The sequence below is a fragment of the Anas acuta genome, chromosome 16 (assembly GCF_963932015.1).
Source record: "Anas acuta chromosome 16, bAnaAcu1.1, whole genome shotgun sequence".
Classification (NCBI taxonomy): domain Eukaryota; kingdom Metazoa; phylum Chordata; class Aves; order Anseriformes; family Anatidae; genus Anas; species Anas acuta.
The window spans coordinates 12,597,620-12,620,125 of NC_088994.1; the positions used below are offsets into that span (position 1 = coordinate 12,597,620).

Below are 22,506 nucleotides of genomic sequence, written 5' to 3' on the forward strand. Positions count from 1 at the left end.
TTCCTATGCCTGCAGTGTTGAAGATTCAGCAGCCTTAGGAACAGAAAGATCAGGCAGGTGTAAAAAGGGTGGCACAGATGATACTGCGATGTTCATACTGAAGTACAGCATTAGTTTGCATCTAGGCAGGGACATGGAAAAATTCTAGGGTTTCTCCCTTGTTGCTGAGTGCACCATAGCCTGCATGCAGAAGAGAATACAGTTTATTGAAGATATCAGGCTGTAGGAATGGTCTAAAGTGAGGTTTTTCATCAACGTTTTGTCTCTGCCAACTAAAGTAACTTTGCTCCAGATTGACACAATTGTGAGCAAGGGGAAAAAAAAAAAAAAGGCATCCAAGCTGCATTTAAACCTTGACACTTTGAACTAAACTAACAATACTCCAGATTTTGATGTTAGGAATCATCTGTAACTCTGAATTTATATTTTCACAGTGGGAGGTTTGAAAACAATTTCCAAAGGCTGACAGCAGTCCTGTCTATTCGCAGCTCACTGTTTGAAGGTATCTTTTTCTCCCTCTCATTTCAAATTTACAAACTTTGTGTCTTTCTTTGGGTCTGACCATCTGGAGGCATGTTGTTCCTGTATTGACAGGTGCAGGATAATATTTCTTTAATGTACAATTATGAATGATGACTGGGCTACTTTTTTTTTCCCAACCAGAAGTGATTTTCTTCTTTCTATGTCCTACACTGTAAAATTCTTTATTCCTTTTTTTCTTGCAAGCATTTAAAACTATGCTATAATTAATGGCCTTCCTCTTTTCTTTCTGTTACATTTGAAAAAGGATGCCTAGAGATGGCACTACCTTTAGGAAAGATTTCTAGTTACAGAGATTTCTATTCTCCCAACATCACTCAACTGTAAGTTTGTTTTACTTGAACACTCTTTTATTTTTTTTTCCTTTATATAAAATACCCTTCCTTCTTAGGAAAAATTATATCTGAAATTTCTCTCAGACTTTGGAGTTTCCCCTGCATAAAGAATATTTCTTGTTTCAGGAAGAAAAAACAGAAAATAACATGTTCTCTTTTTCCTGTGTGTCTGATCTGCATCACTGAAAGCTCTGAGACAAATGGGCATTGGTAAAAAATACAGAAGTATCTAAGTGGAACAGTATTTCATCTGTTCTAGCAAATTAGAATAGCAATCCTCTGTCATACATTTGAAAAATGTGCTTTTAATTCTTTTCATCTGTAATCCACCTCATAACTGATATTGCACTGGTCTGTTTTTCCTAAAAGGTATTTTGAAAACAGACTAATATCAGGTCTTACATGATCTTCACAAGGCCATAAAGATGCCATAAATTTCCACAGTAGCCAGATTCCCAAAGGGTCCAAACCACCACCTTAGTGGAAGAACTCTTGCACTAAGGAAAAAAATGTCTTACCACTGAGCTAATTTTAACCTAATTAAAATCTTATCTTGTGAGATTCTTCTTGAGGCTGTATCACTAGTTCATTTCCTTGACACCATACACAGACAGGGATCAGCTTTTGGTTATATTGCACTTGGCGTGTTTCTTTGCCCTATAAACCTTTCTGCTTTTCTGGTGACCACAGTTAAAACTCACACTCATTCATATTGAAACAGCCACATTTCTCATAGCACGGATGCAGCTTTTAGTCTTCAGCATTGTGAAGCATCTTGCTGGCATTTTGCTTCTCCTTTCTCATTCCTGAGTCTGAATTCTTCCTCACCTCATCAGAATATGGAAATCTATAGACAACACCTTTGATCACTCGGAGCTGCTCCCACAGAATACAACCCAAGCCTTGTAATCTTTGTAAGATCAGTTATAGATGGAGGTATTTGGCAGTCTGATTACTACAACAACAAGATCCCTTCCTTTGTTTACAGCTGGGAATGCCACATCTGCTCTCCCAGTGCGCTGAACAAAATCTTCTGGGTTAAGCAAGAGACCAGAAGGCAGAAAAGAAGCAGACAGACCCCAGAGGGGAGACCCGCTTTGCTCAAAAGTTACCAAAGCAGAATTTAATGCTGCTACTGCAGTTTCATGTGGCAGAGCTAATTCTAATAGGGATCCTACAACGATGCTGTCTTGCAGGTATGGAGGCAATAAACTTTATAAGAGTAGGTGGTCTTGTGCCTTTAGATGTTGGGAATAGAGTCTTTGGGTTCTCATGTGTGTTTATTTACCAATTTAATGGTGCCTATGTAGGTAAGCAAAGTGAAAGTCTCAGACTTGAGCTTCTTTTTCCAGTTAGATTTCTATACAAAGTGGGACAATCTGAACATGACCTTAGATGTTAAAACTAAATTGCATCCATGCTTGCTTCATTTGAATACGTCTTTGAACAGTCGAGCTAACATACAGTGAAAATACATACTGCTTTTTCATCCAGAGAAGCTTTGCAATATGGGCTTCTGAAAGAGACCATCTAGCCACGAGTTTCAGGTGAGGATTTGTCATAAGCTGGGGCAGTTACTGAAATGACTATGCTTTCACTCTATTGATTCTTGGCCCACCTAAATAAAATTACTTTTGGCTTCAGATAATTCATTTTCTGTACCTGAATATCAGTTTACTCTCTGCTGAGACCTATAAGCAAAAAATACAGTTGGTGTGCTAAATGGTAACATTTTTCTCATTCTGAAATCATCTCACTGTAGATTAAAAAAAAAAAAACAAAAAAAAAAAAACTACAAAAACAAAACACCACCATTGTGAGATACAGACATGTAAATGCCAGCTCGTGTTTGTACCTTGTGAGATTTATTTCCAGGAGTCAGGCTGCTTACAGACACTACCAAAGTAATGAGAGGACTGATGTGATGGGTCCATGAGCCAAAAAGGCACAGAGAGTTAAAGGACTGATAGTAGCAGTAGATGGGTTAAAAGGATGCATGGAAATTTGGATGAGGTAGTGTCCTACATATTGGACTTAGTCACTGGCTGTCTGATTTGTGTCACTGTTGATTAGTAATGTAGCAGTAACCATTTAGAAGGCTTGAAGAAGCATTCTAAAAAGGTTATGAGGTGTGTTTTTTGTCCAAGTTGCTGATCTTCAATGTTTGCATTTTATCTGCACATTATCTGTGCTTAGTCCCACAGGCACCTGTTTTTTTGAAAGCAGATGCAAATCTTCAGCATTAATAATTGTACATATGCAGTGAGGTACTCTGCTGAGTTGCCTCTGTGATCATCAGCTGGCATGAAGGGAGCACCACTTAACTTTGGTTCTGGCTCATGCAGGAAACTAAGGATTCCTTGAATAAAGAGGATGCCATGTCTTGGTGAATGCAGACTGATTTATACCAGTCATTGTACAAGGAAATGGAAAACACAGTCTGTAAGTTTGGCAAACAAGTTGATATGTTTAGTGCTTGTAATAGAGTTTTTGTTGTAGTTGTTGTGTGTTGGTTTTTTTTTTTTTTTTTTGGTGACATATCTGAATCCAATACTGTACAGTATTCAGTCATAACTGTTATTGTCTGATGCACAGATCCAGTAATCACAAAATGCTATGCATTAATGTATGAGAAAGCTACATTTGAGATGGCTGGAAATGGAGTGTTTGATTCTCCTTTATCTTGTGGTTATTTAGTACCAGTCTAACCTTCTCAGAATCAGCAATGTTTAAATTTCTCATTGCATATCCTTACTGGTGTAAGGCTGAAGGCTTCCTTGATGCCTGGTCGTTAAAACATAACCATTTCATTATATTGTGAGAGATGCACATAGCTCATCATATAGAAGTGTAGATATTTAACAGGTTCAAACCATTTTCCCTGGAGGTTAATAAAATGATTCCTGTTGATTTCAATGAGCGTTGGACTGGGCCCTTAGTGCTGCTTTTCCCCATATGTTTTAAAATTAATGCTTCTTGCCAATATTTTCAGGTTTATTGTAGCTTCCTTATGCCTCAGGCAAGAAAAAACAACAGGACACAATGACAGCGCATTATTGGAAGTAGCATGATAAATTCTAAATAGATATAATTAGCATGTGACCCACGAGAGACCTGCATATAATTAATATTGAAATATGGTGCATGCATTATATAGGAAAACATATTGTGTATTCAGAGCAGGGTATTTGGAGAACGGAGGCCTGTCTGTAAATGGCTTGTCATTTTTTCATTTTAATCAGAATTGAAATTTCTGCACTTGAAGAAATACAGCACGATCATTAAAAACACTTGGACTTTAGAAATGACACCACCTGCTTCCTTTTCCTCTTTTTTTATTGTGACAGTGGAAAAAAATCCTTAAATCTTCAACCGGGGAAATAAGCACTAATGGGGAAACAGATCTCTGAGGAGCCAGCAGACTGACAAGCTGTTCATGAGGATGAAGCTTTTCAGCATATAACATTCGCTACTCTAGTAGCGTTTGGTAGATTATGTCGTATCTAGAAGTCCATCCTCATTCGAACCCAGCAAAGTGAATGAGTAACAGATACATAATGAGCATCCATGAAAAAGGGAAAGAACATCTCAGATATAAGGTGAAGATTAAGAGGGGTAAAGCCACAAGTGAACTGTGAATGTGTTGCCTTCTGAGTGACATTGAGTTCATATCACACAGCAGCTCATTACACATTCTGTTTATACCAGAGAGAAACAAATATTAAAGTTACTCCTTTATATTTCACATTAAATGCAAAGAGTTCAAGGGAACTAAAAGACTTCATTATGGAATCTGATACCACCCTTTGTGTTATGCAGAGTCCTATTTTAAGTAAACTGCATAATTTTAGTGGGTTTTTAAAAGAGTATATATCAAATATTTAATTAACATTTATTCCGCAACATTAGAAGCTGAAGCTTTGGATCCAGGATATAATTTTTGCCAGAATGAATAAAAATAAAACAGATGTTAAGCAGAAGCAATAAATTTCATCTTAATTGTAACTCTAGAGAAGACTTTCTCAGAAAAACACACATTATTTTTTCTCTCTGTAGCTCTAATTCTGGTCTCTGTAATTGACACAGGGCACTGTCCAGCTACGCTTTGGGTTATATTAGTTCTCCTAGTTATATTTTTGCAGTATGAAGTGCAAGTTCATAGTTACAGATGCAAGCAGTAGTATTCACAAGCAGACTATGTTATGGTTTAATACGCAGTTGCAAATTCAACATTTTGGATTTTACAATTTTGGCTGATATGGCTGCTGCTACAGAAGATATCTGGTACTTTTACTCTTAAACTTCTGTATTTGTGGTTGTATAATGGACTAATGGAAGCCTGCTATCTGCAGGTAGACTGTCTTGCATTGTGACCTTGCTGCATTTCCATAGTTAAATGAAGTTGGATTTGAGTCAGAGCTATACAGAAGCTATTTAAGGTAAATCCAGACTGCTGGTGGAAGTGCTGTCAGTACGCTGAAGTCTGGCACTGTTCATGCTTGGGACTGACGTCTCTGGTTTTTGAACCATGGCCCAATAGAAAATTGAGCTTTCAAGTGTGTGTTCATTAAAGATTGCATAATAGTGTTCACATTAGTGGCATAATTGGACCTAATAGTTTGTTTCTCCATGTTTCATGTGTTCTGAGTGTTTTCTTCAATTAATAATTATTCTGCATTATTCTTTCCCTTTGCTAAATAGTTGTGTAATATTATGGTTGAAAACAATGAAATTCTTCCCTTACTGTGATTTTCAGCCAATTAGTTCTGGGCAACGGGTTGCCTTTGAAAACTCCTGACATGTCTCATGGCCAGAAGAAATAAAAAAATAAAGCAAAATGAGGTTATTATAGAGCAAATTACAGACTTTTGCACGATATTGCTCAGCATTGTTGCCTCTTGGCAAGCAAATATTTGGATGGCTAGCCTAGAAAAAAGCAGAACTGTTTTGTGTGTGTTTATTGACATTAAATGTTTTTAGATTGAATCTGATACAGATTTAAAAGAATGCTGAATAGTTTACAAACATGGAAATATAGGGAAAAAAGGGCAAGAGTGAGGTTCTTTGCACTGGTCAAAATAATAAATTTATTTGGAAATGTTTATTAGTTGTGTCTTCAAAGTGATTGAATCTCCAGACTGTCAACTTTTCACTGTGTGACAAAAATGTCTTTTAGAATAAAAATTATTTCTTTCTTTTTCAAAATACATGCATACATACCTACATAAATATTACTGACTTAGATGCCAACAATCAGGTTTCTTTTGGAGCAGAGAAGTATCCAAATTTCAAGAGAATGCAAAATAAATTTTATTTTTTTGCAGAATATTTTATTAGCTCATGTCTAAGAATGTCCTGTTATTACTCAGTGCTGATAGCAAACAGTTAATCTTTGGTACATAATGTACAACATGGACCTTCAGTTTTCAGCGAGACAGAAGTGTTAATATGTGAAGTGAAACATTTCCTAGGCCAGTGTTGATTCATCCATGGCAGAGCTGCTCTGCAGTTTTTTTATGATGCTTTGATTAGCGATGAAGCAAAGAAAATTATATTTCAGCCCATTCATATTGAAATCTACAGGAGCCATTAAACTGGATGACTGAAGTGGATGATTGGACTGGACTGTTTCTGAAGACCACCAAACTTCTAGCAGTACTCTTTCCAAACAGTGCATGGCTAGTACCAAAAAAAATCCAAACAATGCATGGGTAGTATTTACAACATTTATTGTTAAAAAAAAAAATAAAAATACAGTGCCCTCACAGTTTCCTTGATTTCTCTAGTCATATAGATAGTCCACTGGTTTTGCTTCAATTGTTGTTAAATAAGAATTTTTGTCAGTAAATATTGCAAGTGTTTGTACTTTACACTTTCAAACAGTGAATGCCATTTTAAAGTCGTTACAAGGTGCTGGTAGTATACAAAATAATGTTTCTGATGGTAAAATTGCCAGTTACATGTAGTAATTCCTTCGCTGACTGTCAGACCTGTCATGTTGCAGAAAGGTAGGTCACTTGAATTGGTTATTAATGGATCTATTCAAGAATAAGCACTTAGATTTTTTCCACACACACACACAAAAAAAAAAAAAAAAAAAAAAAAAAAAAAAAAAAAGCTGCATCATTTTCTGTGTGAAGCAAGTAATGTTTTTATTCTTTTTAGCTGATTAATAACCTGTGATACCTAAAGCAGTAATTTCAGGATCATGCCATTATTTGCAAATTTTTCAATTTTTCATTTCTTAAGAAAATATTAAAATTGCAGTTGGACACAGTAGGACAGGCCCATGCATCATTGAAGGAATCAGTAATTTATGATGCAGTTGGAACTCTATATTAACATTTCACGCTGTAATGAAGTTTCATATCGAACAAGTTCAGGAGTGATTTTATGATTAAATAATTTAAAAATGCTATTACAAGTTTGTATTTCTCTTCAGATTTTCAGTAGGTCTTTTATTATTATTATTTTGGAGCACTCCATTAATCAAACCCACATAAGTTTTGTTAGGTCATGCTCCTTCCATCACCTATTTATGCAGGCATGTAATGATAGGTGAAACAACGTGGGACTTTTTTGTATGGTTGGTTTAGTTTTTGTTGGTGGTGCTTTTGTTTGGTTGGTTGTTTGTGGGTGTTGTTTTTTTTTTTTTTTTTTTTTCCCCTAAAACCTGGGAATTAGATATAAAATAAATACTGCTCTACTTCTAATCAGTTGGTGGTGGTGAGGTCATCCTTATACTCAGGCCATCACACTGTGACTTATTCCTCAACTAGGTGTCTGTACCTTTTGAATAGTTAATATTCATTAACTATTCACTTTCTTTGTTATGGAGCTCTCAAGGCACAGAGCTGTGTACCAAGTAAATACTGGTGGCTCCAATCCTCATTGATATTTTGGGTATATCTGGTCCTTCAGAATCTGACAGATTTCTCCTGACACTACCTCACAGCACTGTGATCCTTCGCATGAGGAGAAGCATGCACTGAGCTGAGAGGACAGGTCTGAGATTTCTAAGGGCTTCCTGAGCAGAGGGCATGCTTGATCTCAAGTCTCCTAAATCACTTGCTTGAACCTAAGTCCATGTTTTGGGAAATAAGTAGAATCATTCTGCATGTCCATGAGTGCTGATGGTAATGGATGTACACCAACAAATGTGGGGTTTGAGCACAGGAGCAACTGTAGGTGCTTTTTTTGGGTAATAGACACTTCAGTCTATACAGCCCAATAAAAATAAACTGGGGTACAATGCATTAATGCCTTATGCACTTTTAATTAAATAGGAGTTTTATTGAGTTTGCTGGTTGCCAACCCCCATTAATATCCCCATTTCTCGTGTGGAGATCTGTGAAATTGAATCCTTCCTGTAAAATTATACAAAGCCACCTTTCATCCTGCAACTTAGCAAAGACCTTTGGTCCTTGTTTCTCGCCTCTTTTCCTCAGCTATAGCACTTGTCAGTTTGTATTATGCATACTTGTAAATAACAGAAAATGAAAAAAAGATATTATCTAGGTGGAAGGTGATGGAGTTTTAGCAATGTGCACTTTGAATAATCTCAAAATGGAATTGTAGTGTTAAATGTGTATATATATATATTTGTTATGCAAATATATAGTTGTATTTTTATTTTTTATTATATATATAATTATATATGTAAAGTGTATATATACCTATATATATAAATAAATAAAAATATAATTTTATAAGCATTTACTTTTCCAGTAATAGCTAAGCACTGGTCCAGGAAGGTACAGCAGGAGTTTTGCCATTGATATCAACAGTGTTGTTACCAGCATGCCAAGAGGATAAAATAAAAAATAAAACTGTCCCATAAGCTTTTTTCCCTATATTTACTTCCATTTACTTCAGCGGTAGAGCTAGCCATGGTCTTTGTGAAGTCAAAATACCTAATGAGGAAGGAGATCCATAAATGAATGCTGTTGTCCAAGTCAATCCTGCAGTTGAGAATAAGGATTGGAAGGCTGCATGCACAAAATACAGCAGCTCTGACTTTATCCAGGAAGCTCATCAAGACAAAAAGACCTTCAAAGCTGGTGTTTTTGCATTCACAACAAACTCATAATGCCGAGAGATGTGGTTATAATCTGAATGGAATGAAATGTGGAGCTTTAAATGGCCAGTCTCTGCCCTGTTCTCCTCTCTTTGTAAAGGTTAAACTCAGCAATCCGATAGGGATTTCTTGTGTAAAATTGAATTTCTGATGTTTTTAATCCACCTACCAGTGGTTTATTGCATAAGAAGCACGTCAGGGACCAGAAAGGGAATTTCTGGAGGGTTCAGCAATGCCAACAGAATGGTTCCAGATGCTGTGAAGAGGAACAGGCTTCCAGCTGTTGCAACCATCAGTGCAGACTAAATACCCCGTCCCCATGTCCTAAGGAAAACGCGGGTGGTATGACACCCAAGACACAGCTGAGATGGATTTGCTGTTGTTCTGAATCTGAAAGTTTTGTTCCTCTTTTATCACTGAACTGTAAAATAAAAAATATGCATTTGTAGACTGTTATCTGTGGGCCTTGCCAGAGATATGTCATCTGATTATGCATGTAGGTAGCGTTTAACATAATCTGCCCTGACACATTCATAAGATAAAGACAAAAATAATATTTTATCACCATGCAGTAACAGCCCCTTATGAAATTCCCAAGTCTTAATTAAGGATTTCTCTCCAGGTTCCCACTTGTCTGATGACCACATAAATGTCTAAATTAGATAATTAATACAGTCCATACTGCATGATAGCATACAGCAATTTAAAGCCCTAAGCAGTAAGTCCAACAGAAACATTTCCCTTTTATATTGCTTGGGATTCAGCTAAATATTTTCAGCTAGATGTTCCTCTTATGATATTGATTTCACTTTTAAACTTCTTTATAGTTTCTGTGAGGGAGTGCTATTGTCTCCACTCCCCATAAAATCTGATAGATGAAAGGATTGAAAGGGTAGTTTATGATATTTGGCATAAATGGCATTTTATATTTTCTCTCAGATTTTAAGCAGTATTTGTACTATTCTGTGGTTTGTGGTGTGCAGATTAGTAGACATATAAGATGTACTCATTCTATAGTGGGAAAATCTACCTGGTGCTTCATTTATATTCCAAATCTATTATCTCTATTTTTCTTAGCAGAAAGCTTCTTGCAAATTCAAACTGGAGCTTTCAAGTTTCTTATCCATTTCTACCACTGCAGGAATTATGTCTAATATTTAAAAAAAGTTTTTAGTGAGACTAACACTGAGAAGTAATATCTTAGTCTCTTAGTCGTATAAAGCCATATTTTCAGATTTTTCCCTTGATTGTTCTTTCAACGTAAGTAGTTGTATTCACTTTTTTCCAAGTAATTACTAAAGATAAAACAGTCCACGAAAGCAAGTTTTTAGAATATTAGAACAGTAACTGTAATGCCAAAAGCTGTACAGTTTATAAAAGCAATGGGCTGATGTATACCAAGCATTCTCAGAATTTATTAGTGTGAATTGCCAGGAGCTGAAAACTTGATTAAAATGTAGTAGATTTAGGTAGGCAAGACGGCCAGCCTTCAGCCAGAGTAGCATTGAGTTAGACTTTCAAAGAAGAATACATTCTTGTAGTTCCTGAACCATTGTTTTGAAGCCATTTCAGAGAGCGTATACAAAAATGGCAATTACACAGGGTATAGCACACATACACAGCATGTTCATGTTGGCACCAGCAATGATTTCAAATATAAGTACTGATGCCCCAACAGCATCAAACTGCTCACAAATATAGCATCTCTTTAATGATGAAGGGGCTTCAGAACTGAACTTGGGATTAACAGCTGTGGGCAAACACAGCTGTGAATTCCCAAAGCCAGACAGTAAATCACTATAGGACTGTGTTCACTGTCTAATGCACTCTTGTACAACTTGTGTCTCCTAAATGAAGAGATTCAAAAAATAACTTGAAAGTCCTTGCAGGTCCAACGAGGAACGAGGTGGATGATACATGTGGGAAAGGATTTTAGGTTAATTTTCCAGGACAAGGCAGCTGGATAGGTGGGACCACAATTTTGGAATGCAGAGGTGCTAAGGATCTGCTCTGTGATGATGAACCCACTGATAGTCAAACGCTTGCCAGAGAAATTTTGGACCAATGTAGATATATTTTCAACTGAAAACATGTAAATGGATGTTTAAAATATGTAAATGAAATATTTCAAAATTTGTGAAACTATATGTTAACTCATTCATATATTTGATCTAGGATTTATTTATTTACTGAGATTTCAAGTTTTTACTGGCTTGGGACAGCTTATTACTTTAATATGTGAAAAGTTTAGTATAGATGGAGAATAATTTCTAGGATCACCTAACAGTTATCTGTTAGACCATTGTTTTATGCAAAGTCTTGATTTCTTTTTTAATATTTTTAGAGGTACATGGGAAAGAAGTAACTGTCAGAAGAATCATGTTGCTTCTGAATCTGCAGCTGACCTTGTCTGTGACACTCTAATTTTGCATTTCTCCTGCTCTCTCCTTAGGACATTTTGAATTAGCTTCTGCTTCTTTTTATGTGTTTACATCTAGCTACTTTGAGGGATTTAGAAATGATTTAATAATATAAATAACTCATATAAAGTTAATTGTGTGTTGTCATTTCCTCTAAAATTGAAAAGGGTTCATTCTTCTGTTAAAAGTTTACTTATTTTTCATCTCTTCTATTCATTGTTATCAGATTTTCTGGTATAAAACTGATTTACCTGTGATATTTCTTTCTCTCCTGAGAAATTCACATCTGTCTCTAGCATCTGTCTCTAACTTCATTTAAAAACAGTGGGGGAGGAACATTAATTTTATGGATATATTTGTTTCAGTGTATTTCCATCAATAAATCATTTGTTATTTTCGAGGAGAACCTGAAACCTCTACCTATCAATATTTTCAAAAGCAGAGCTGATGCACAGCAGCTAAAAATAATGTCATGGAGCAAAAATGAAAAATATTGAGGAGTCAATGTTGTGAGTTAACACTAGCATCTTCTGAATAGTTCCACCTGAAAACAACCAAAGAATCAGCAAAGCATTGGTTTGTTTCAGGAAAATTTATAGCAGTAATCGGTTCCTGTACAGCTTTGATACCCTTTCAGCTTGTGACTCTTGATTTAAATCACTTCTCTGGGAAGACGGTGTATAAGCTGGCACCCTCCACACAAACACAGCCAACAGAAGGAGCAAATCCTATCCGCAGAAGTTCCACCTCTTTTTTTAAGGACAGTTAGCTCAGCAGAACAACTCTATAGGCATATAGATCAGGCTTCAGAGTGAGGAAATGTTTTAGGGTCCTTTGGTCTGATCAAATATGGCCAGTTCCAGATGTCAGATTGTGTCTTGGACCAGGAGGGGTAATGGAACATGAGTGATGGTTCACTGCTCCATCCTTTCTCCTCATCTTTCCTTTTTCTAGGACATACCAGTAGTAGAGAAGAGAAAAGGAGAAAGCTGCTTCACCCACTGAGGCTGAATAAACTGCTTCTTCTTCTGAATAGGAGGCAAGTCTTGTGATTCCTGAATTCTTGGATATCCCATTCTTGGGATAGCACAGTTTTTTCAGCTGATCCATACCCAGGATGTATTGCACCAGCCACGACTGAGAGGCAACATGTATAATTGCTTGGGGCAAAAGAGTGTATGGGTATCAAAATGTCATAGTTCTTTTCTCTGCTGTATTTACACTTCTCCTGGGACTGAGGTAGACAAAGTTGCAAGCTTGCATTCTCCTTCCGAATTTACATCCTATTTTTACAGTGCACATTTTCTGGAGGGTGAGAGGGTGTAAATACACATGTAGATATGTACTCCAGAAGGAACATACTCTTTTTGTGTGTGTGTGTAAATTGATATAAAGTATGGTATGTTTTAAAAATAATATTAGTTGTTTGAGAATAATAGCAAGTATTAATTAAAACCAGTTTGTTTCTCTGGTATTACTGGGTGTGTATTTCAGGTTTAAACACCCATAAGCTTAGAGAAGACAATACTAATAATTTTAAAAGGAATAAAATAAGCCAGACAAAGATTTTAAAAAATTAGAATTGTTTTCTATAATCCTCCATTTTAGATGCTGCATGCCTGGGCTCAGTCTTTGGATTTCTTTAATCATCTGGATTGGCCTGTTCTTCCTCCTGATTTATCCAGTGCCACAGAAGGATTAAACCAGCATAATGGACACTTGTTAAGTGTCTACATCAGTCTAATCAGCTTGACAGTGCTCTGGTTCATTCCTCCCTGTAAATGCAGTATCATAAAGATGCTGTACTGTATATAGCACCACTTAGTGGCAGAAAGTCTACTTGAAATGCTCTCGAAATCTAATCCGAAAAATTTTGTTCCAAGTCAGAACAAAACAGCGTGTCCCTTTTTCCTTCTCTCTGACTTTTTACATTCAGAGCCTCAGATTTCAAAATGCTGCTGCGAGTTTGTCTCCAGCACAACTGCACTTTGGCTCTGAGCAAGCAGTCAGCACGGCCCACTCCCATCCCTTTTCTTCTGTCCCCTGTGTGTGTGTGTGCCTGATTCGGCTGTGCCCAAGAAGGCGGACAGGTATCCTTTGCCTATGTTAGTGGCTGACAGAAACAGTAAACCTTATGTTGTATGTCTTGTGTAAACAAATAGGTGCTACCCTTACTTCTATTATACTCAGTTCTGAATACAATGCACAGAACAGAAAATAGGAAAATATCACAAAGAAGATATATGCCTGCATTCAGCAGCCAGAGCATATCAAAACAATACAGACAGGTAGTTTTCTTCGCAGGAGATTGGGGTCAGGGATGTTTATCATGTGACACTTGCAACAATTTGTTTACTGTACTGCATGTTAATAATGTTAGCATGAACTTTCTAACTTTTCAGATACAAAGAAAATCAATCAGTATTTAGAGGTAAAGGAACCTATAATAACTGATAATGCCTGGAACATTAAAACAGACTGATGCCAATATTTTCAACAAAATGCACTGAACTTTTCCAAGGGATATTGTGCTGTCATTGCAAACCCTGCTCTGGTGAGAAGAACTGGGACATAATCAAGACACATGAAGTAAAATTTACTGTTTATTTCCAAAACACATACAGGACAGGCAATAGTAAGGTTCAAACCTCGGGTTTACTGTCTCTTGTTCAGTAACACTAATTTTGTTTTGCTGAGTGTTTCCTTACAGTACTTGTAGAAATGGCTCTTTTCAAACCATAAGTTCACGTGTTATGGTTATAAGGAAATCGGAAAATGGTAGTGCTAGAGATGGCAAATTCCATTCATTTTGTAAAATTCATCACAAGTTTCTGCTGTTTCTTTCAAAAGTCCTATCAGGTGTCGTATTTCTGATCATGTGCATCAGTTATTCCAATACAGTATCGAGAAACAATTTTTTCAATCAGTTATGTGTCCAAAATACATATGCAATCGCACATCTGAGTTGTGTGTACAATTACGGAGAATCCATGCGTGCATTGGGTAATTTCTCACATAAATGCACTTAATTAGTCATCTGTGCATGAGTTTTCCTATTTGCATACATACTTACAGCAATTTTGCATGCAAATTAAGCACTTTATATATATATATGTAAAAGTTTGACTCTCATCATGTTTACTAAACAGAAGCTTATGTTAGATCTGGAATAAAATAATTGACTTGTCTGACAGTGTGCAACACAATGTGGTAGCTTTCATATGGATTATCATAGCATCTGCATCCTGCTGAGGTTTCATAGCAAGGTTATTGGGTTTATCTCTCATAAAAGACTTAAGGATCAGCTGTGTAAATGACCATTCTGTTGAAATATCCAGGTAGCTAAAGTACAGGTTCCTGATTCAGCCTATAACTCATACCAGGCATAATTTGTGTTTGTTGTTTAAACGTTGTAATAAAAATGTCCCATCTAAATCCTGTGCTTCTTCCTAGGCTACAATAAAATCTGTTACATGATTTTGCCATCCCCTAACGATGGATTAGCACAACCACAAAAACTGAAGATATGTCATTTACAATAAGCTTTGTTGTGCCACAAGCCTGCCACCTGTAGCTCACAATGGAAGATGGTGCAGGCACTTGCCCAGCACTTCTCCCTCACAGAGACCAAGAGCACACCCTCATCCACTGCCTCTCAGTTACTTGTTGGCAGGGGATCCCTGGTCTTGGATGTACTGATATTTTTAGTGCCTACACGTGTCCTAGACAAAGTTAGAGCCTGGCTTGAAAGCATGTGTGTAGCTGGTGATGTGAGACCTCAGGATCCACTCATGAGTGCTAACAGGAAAATCACAGATTATAGCATTAGATGAATGCATGAGCTTGAAAAAAATCATCTTTAGAGTTCAGATGTTTCTAGACATTGGCAAATGAGGCAGTTATCCTGTAGACAGAACTCTTTGGGCTCATGCAAGAACCTCACCAACGTCCAGAAATAGAAAGTATCAGTTGAACAGTAGAGTTAGGTGATGACTGCCAGTGGTAGTTAACAAAATTTTAACCCGCGTGAGTCTACACTTCCTTTCTGTGTGTGTGGGTGGAGAACTTCTTGTTTTTATTATTCTTGGCTCACAGTCAGTCCATATCATTCATTTGACAATGCATACAGAATTCCTAAATAGTTCCCTTTCTTGCATCTCTCGGCTTTATTTAACATGGGCATGTTATGTTATTAGTAGAACTCCTCCACTCCATATTATTACCCTCATTTATAGACAAACCAGGGATTCAGATGTTCACAGAAATTTCATACACATCTTGAACTTGACTGAAGTTATACAACAAACTCGATACATTTCTCACTACGTTTATAATTGGGAATATGCTGAATCTCTCTCAGTGTGTGATATTTTGTCATAAAGTAATCTCTTACACATCTCTTCCTCTCTTTCTCCTCTTTTCAAATTTCCTCATTTTTACAGTTCTACTATCCATGTCCATTTGCTGTCAAAGCTATCTCCTGTGAAGTGCTTTGTCTTCCAGGTGTTGTTTGACCAAAAATGCTGACAGCTCCAGAAAATGACTTCTTTTTTAAAAGGTAACTGGCTTTCTCCGAGGAGCTCTGCCTCAGCATTTAGCATGCACACACACACACTATTTAGAGTATCTACTGAGGTGCTAAAACTGTTGGATATATTCAGGAGGAGAAAATATTTGGGAGGCATACAAACAAGCTGGGAGCCACAAAAGGTAGAGAGTGCTCAGAATGTAACTTCTATTTATGCTTTAACAATCTGTGCAGAAGAAAACTTTTTTCTTTCTTTTTTTTTTTTTTTCTGATAAAGAAGAAAACCACACATTGTCAATAATATAAGAAAGCCTGATCTGTACCCTGTGTTTTTGCTAAATGAAACCATGTTTCTTTACCAATATTGTTGCTTGCACTGGACTGGAATAAATTGTATTAATATGAGCACTTCAATGTCAATAGAGCCATGTCCTCCAAAAGTGGGGGGAAGGAGGGAGGGAAGGGAAGGAAATGGTGAAGTGATGAGAATTGCTGCTATAAACAACAAAACCAGAAAATCGCGAGTCTAGAAAACCCTCATTCTCCTTCAGCAGTCCCTATAAGAACCCAGGGACATAAAGTTAAATTACATTCATATTCATTTGGAAATGTTTGTGTGCAAAGAGTAGAAATTAGAGAACCGTAGATCTTCAGAGGTTAAATCCTGCCCACTTCCTCTGGTATCTTGTTGAATTTGTAAGTGGGAACATGGCCAGGGGCAGGACTTGTTAGATAAAGTGTTCCCTCCTCAGCCGCTGAGGAGGGTGCATAGAGAGGATGAGAAGGAAATCACTTGTTTTATATTATTTCAATGATGTTCTTCTCAGATTGCTGTTATAATGTAAAGGCTACTGTGAATGCAACCATTTTAGATGATGACTACTTCATGTAACTCTTTGTTTCTGAGGTGATGGCGCAATCATGCTTAAACACACGCTTGTATGAAGAGCACCGTAAAATCAGTAAGTTTTTCGAGGCTGCTTGGGAAACTGGGAAACTGTGGTCTTCCACCCACTTGTGAATTGGCACAATGGATATTAATCTTTTTTTTTTTTTTTTTTTTTTTTTTTTTTTTCCACTAAATCTAGTGGGGTTTCATTGTTTCTGTGAATAAGAGGCATTGCATCACAGAGCAGCCTGGGAAGTTAACTGAGTCTGAGTCTTGTGCTGTGTTAGGCATCCCTTGTGATTTTCTTTGTCTGAGGCACACAGGTTGTCTCTGAAGTTGTTAGCAAGGGCATCTTGACATAAATAAGCACCCATTGTATCTCCTGAGACTAACACAAATTCTGTGTATTTTTTGTTTGTTAGTTTGTTTTGTTCCTGGTTTTTAATAAAACTGCTTTAAAGTGCAGTTCAGTGCATTGATAGAAATCTTAAAGTGCTCAGACTACTGTTGCCTTATTCCTTAATTTTTGCAAGAATACAATAAATGAATTTAAAAAAAAAAAAAAGTAGTTCTGCATAGGTCAATTGGGTTTTACAATATTAAAGTAAGAATGACATTAGTTTAAGGTGTGTTAGCTCACCTATGGTGAAACATATAGAATTGGGATCTCTAAATTGATTTTAATATAGCCATTGCTGGCAAGCTGCCATCAATGCCTGCACAGTTCAGTGAGGAGACCACAGCGTGCCTCGTAATTGGAGGTCAGACTGCACTAACGTTGGCCTCCCTTGGTCACTGTAATTAACCGAGCAGGAAGGTTTTCTATAGGGCCTCTGAAGTCATATTTTCCTCATTGCCATTCACATTACCAACTCAGAAGGAGAATCAATAGGAGCCACAACATACTGATGAGAAGGTAGTGTAAAAGAGAGAAAGTTCAAATTCCTTGGCATCACAGCACATCTGGCAGGACTGAAAATGTGACTTCAAAAGATCTGTTTAACCAGAAAGATAGCTGCATCGTTCTTGCCATCCCTGCACACAGGTAGCACATGCAGGGGAGTACAGAATCAGCTTAGTTAATGAATATTCTGTCCTTGTTCTGCACTCCTTTTTACTATGTATTCTTTCTTCAATTCATTTTCTCCTCTGTGACTCATCATTTTGTCTTTAGATTTGTACTGGAGCCAGATCATAAGAAAGCCAGGGTCTTGAGCTGTGCCCAACCATTCACGTAGTTCCTCCGATTTGCTGTTGCTTTTAAGAATTACAAAAAGGTACTAAAGTCTGGTTTTTACTGTTAGTTATTTTCCCTCTGTGGCTATACTCTTCCTATTCAGGAGCTTCTTTGTTTCCTGTGTTGGCTTCTGTCTAGATCTGGTAGGTACTTACATCTCTTCCTGATAAGTAATTTCTCCACAGCTTTGTCTTATCTTTAACTTTACTCTTCAGTTTCATCCTGTCCCACCTGCCCTGTACATTCTAAAAAGATCCCACATGTGGAGTAAATCTGAAGGCATTTCTCATTCACTTTGGTTTTGAACTGCTGGCACAAATTCATAGTTTGCCATTCTCAATCCAGAAGCAGGTTGCACATATATGAACTCCTTTGTTATTGCTTTTGACACAAACCAAAATTTGTAATAATGACTCTCTGATTCACCAGTTAAGTAGCTATCTCCCATTTAAGAAGCAAGAATCATCAGATCACATAGAAGATACCTGAAGTGTGGTCTATGCAATGTATGTTTTATTTCTCCTTGTTTGTCAGATTTTTTAATAAAAACACTTATTATCCTTAGCATCTAGGCCATAAGTATTGAGTGAGTTCAGTGTAACATTTACTTAACAGAGAACTGAACAGGTTAAGCCAGCAGGAATATTCCCAAATAAGAAATTCAGATATCAGCCCTAAGCTAGGAAGGGAAAAGTCTCTTGAGACTGTTTTCTCACTTCCTGTCCATTTAATTTGTTATTCCCATGCTTTCATGTATTTGATAGCTGCTTGACAATTTTATTGTGTGTTGTACTGTCCCTCAGTGATCACACCTTCCTCTCTCTTTCTCTACCCATGGAAACACAGCTCACATCTGATACTCATCTCCTCTACTAACAGTTCTATTGTCCCCTTGATATGTACGTGCAACTCCCACTGCTGTCAATAGGAATTACGTATGTGCATCAAGGAGAGAAAAATCCCTTGTGTACTCTGTTCTCCTCATTATCTTGGCACAGTCAGTTCTGTAGATGTCTCATCTATGAGCCTTTTATTCTCTTGAGCGTTGTGTAGTATAGCAAGTTGGCTCTTAGGATCAGCAGTTTTGCTCTTGAGGTGTTTAGCAAGTTGATTTAATGTGCACATATACACTCTTAAATGTCTTCATCCAGCTAAATCCACATATTGTAGCATTCGGATGTTAGACGGGAGAGCTTCCCGTTTCCTTTTTTATGCAAGAATAGCAATTGATAACCAGTCTCCCAGCAGACTCAAAGTGAAATAAGAGTCTGAAGCTAACCCTCTCAAACAACACATGTTCAGCCCCAGCTCAGACCTGTACTCTTAAATGCAGTAACTTATGAAAGTTCAGTAACTACAAAAACGTAAATGGCATATTTTAATTTTCCTTAATGACCTGCAGGAGGGCATTTTTTGAACACTTTATGTTAATAGCTTCCAAACAAGGAGATGGTTTAAAAGTTAGCTAATCAGTTAGCAAAACTTTAATTCCTTCCAGAACTTCGTCAGTGTTGAGGGTTGATGGCAGAAGGTAGAGTGAAAACCACCACACCTATAAACCAGTGATTTCCACTGGCTGAACACTGGACTTGTATTCTCCTTTTCAGATTATCTGATCCTCCTGGAAACACCTCACTTTGTGAAAACACCTTTGCTCTCACACAGGTCAGTGTTAATGAAGATGCAATTGGAAAACATACCCAGAAAGAATAACTCACTCCATTTGCAGTCATTCCCCACGAACAGAATTAGTAACTACAGCTTAGGAAAGAGGGATGGCAAACTAGTTTGGGAAAAAAATCAATTTGCCATCAGATTAGGAATCAACTGTAAACATGTTGAAGAATTCTATTTTTTTTTCACTACTGCTCTGCCTTTTCTTCACAATCTGTTGTGGTGTCAGACTTATTTTGACAATACTTGTAGAACTTGTCATATTAACAAAGTTATCAAAGAGAGTGAGCACATGCATAGCAACAGCTGTAGTCCAGCAAGAGTCAAAATAACTGACCATAGGTATGCAGAAGGAAATATTCACGCTTTAGTTGCACAAATCCAAAATATCCCCAGAAGTCTCCAGAGTACTTGTAGTTCTATTTACATAGCATGAGCAGCTGCCCTTCAGCCTAGTACAGCCTCCTCCAAACTTTGGAATTTAGGATAAAAATAAAAGGAATAAATTTAGATTATTGTATGTATATATAAGGATTTATTTTTGCTATCATAGTGTCAACTGATTATTTTTGTTAGTTTCATAAAAAAAGGGTATACACTAAATTCAGTACAATGATGGAATTTATTTGCTGTTATATAATGTACTCAGAAATTCTTGTTTAAAAACTAAACAAACCCTATAATCCACCAAGACTGTAAATTGGTGGGATAGGAACAGTCTTTTCATTATACGTGCCTACAGAGCTTACTACAGTTTGTCGCTAACATCTCTAGGTGTTAACACAATGCTATTAAATCTACTCAATAGCAAAAGATGCAGTCAGTGGATTTATGTGTCTCATTCCTTAGAAAATGTGTGAATCTAACAGAATAGTTTAATGGCTAGATTTTTCAGCCGCAATGTCTGATTTTGCACGTACATCAGATAGTATGCATCTATTTATGCAAATCGATGTTGGATTTATATGCACAAAATATACATGCCTGAGAACGCTTATTTGCAGAGTTGAGCTGCATTCAGAAAGGGAAAAGATCATATTTGGATGCCAGGTTCAGGCTGGATGGGAATAATAGGAGCCGTACCTAGCACTTGAAATCGCTGCTTTCTCTTTCCAGAGTACTGCGCAAACCCAAACTGACTGGAGTGTTGCTTTCCAGGCCTGCTTTGATCTGCCTGTATTTTTACAGCAGGAACCCTCTCGTTTAGTGGAGTTAGCTTTACTCCCTACTGATGTGAATGTGGACCGGGCCTGACACGCCTGTTTCCCTTGAGGTGAAGGACGGGGTCATTTAAACCACCGAGGAGCCGGTTCCTTTTCCTCCCTTTCCCCTTTTCCTGCCCAAAGCTGGACTGAGGCGAGGGCAGTGCCCAAAGGCAGGGGACCCGCTGTGAGGGGCTGCCCGAGGCTGAAATTTGCCACAGGCCTCTGCAGCGAAGCGGCTGCGTTTCCTCAGGGCAGGCCACTTTTCCTCAGATATTTGTGCTTTTTTCTCCCCGAGTATGCTTTTCTTCTCTTCGTGTATTAGCTTTCCTCACTGACACACCGGTTTCTCCTGTGGATGTGCTTCTCCCCCTGCACACAGCCTTCTCCTCACGGCGTAGGCTGGGCTTTCCTCACAGAATCCACTCATCTTTCCCCTGTGTGATCTGTCCTTACAGATATATGAGTTTTTCACCTGGATGCATTAGATTTTTCCCCACTGGTTGCCTTTCCCCTGAGTACTTTACTTTTTTTCCCCTGAAGACCCTACTTTTTCCTCAGCGGATACATTTTTTCATGCTGTTACACTAGTTTATCCCTCACCGGACACAGCTTTCCCTCAGATATGCTGTTATTTTGCCTACATACTCTAGCTTTTCTGTCAGTTTTTTCCCTGAGCTTTCTTGCCGGCTGTCCCTGTGTGCTTGCAGAGCTCCACAAAGCATGGGCAAGTTCAGGACCAGGACCAGGACCTGGACCTGGACCTGGACCAGAACCAGAACCAGAACCAGAACCAGAACCAGAACCAGAACCAGAACCAGAACCAGAACCAGAACCAGAACCAGAACCAGAACCAGAACCAGAACCCTCACTACCACAGCCGCCTCCTCACCCCGCCAGGCGGCGGGGCGGTGCCTGCCGCTTTAAGGCGGCGCGTGCCCGCGGGGCCGGGGGGCGGGGCCTGGCGGCGGCGGCAGCGGCGGCGCGCAGCGAGCGCTTCACCTGCAGCCCGGAGCGGGCGCTCAGCGGCGGCGGCGGCGGCGGCGGCAGGAGCGGGGCGCGATCGCGCCGAGCCGAGCGGAGCCGAGCCGAGCCGAGCCAAGCCGCTGTCCCCGGCACCGCGCGGCACGGGGCGGCCAGCCGCACCGCCACAGCCCGGCGGGCGGGCGCCGCCGGGGCGATGAGGACCGGCTCGCGGCTGCTGCTGGTGCTGCTCGTCTGGGGCTCGGCGGCGGTAAGTGGGGCGCCCCGGGGAGGTTTTGGGGTGAGCGGCGCTCCCCGCGCCTCCCCCCCGGGCTGCCGCCCCCCGCCCTCAGCATCCGCAGCAACTTCGGGCTCGGGGTCGCCGGGAGGGGAGCGGCGTCTCGGCAGCTTGCCCGGGCTCTCCCTTCCCTTTTACCCATGCGTTCATTTATTTAATTTTTTATATATATATATATATTCTTTGCAGTGATTATTTTCAGCGCCATCGCTCGCCCGAAGCCCGTTACCTCCGCGGTGCCGGCGAAACTTGCCCTCCGCGCTGCGCGGCGCCGCCTGAACTTGCGGGGAGCGAGCATCCGCGCTGCCCGCCCCGCGCCGCCGCCAACTTTTATTTTCCTGCG

At 38.8% G+C, this 22,506-nt stretch overlaps 1 protein-coding gene across 3 annotated transcripts in view; it reads left to right on the forward strand.

Moving 5' to 3' along the window:
• The window catches only part of CDH4 (cadherin 4), a 668,170-nt gene that overhangs the window by 188,074 nt on the left and 457,590 nt on the right, over positions 1-22,506 (forward strand). The window contains exon 1 of one of the 3 annotated variants that reach the window (XM_068700719.1): positions 21,860-22,136. The exons of the other annotated variants lie outside the window; for them this stretch is intronic. Within the exon in view, the coding sequence (XP_068556820.1) occupies positions 22,083-22,136 (54 nt within the window). The 5' untranslated portion in view covers positions 21,860-22,082. Of the gene's footprint in view, positions 1-21,859; positions 22,137-22,506 lie in introns of those variants that run through there. 3 annotated transcript variants of the gene reach the window in all.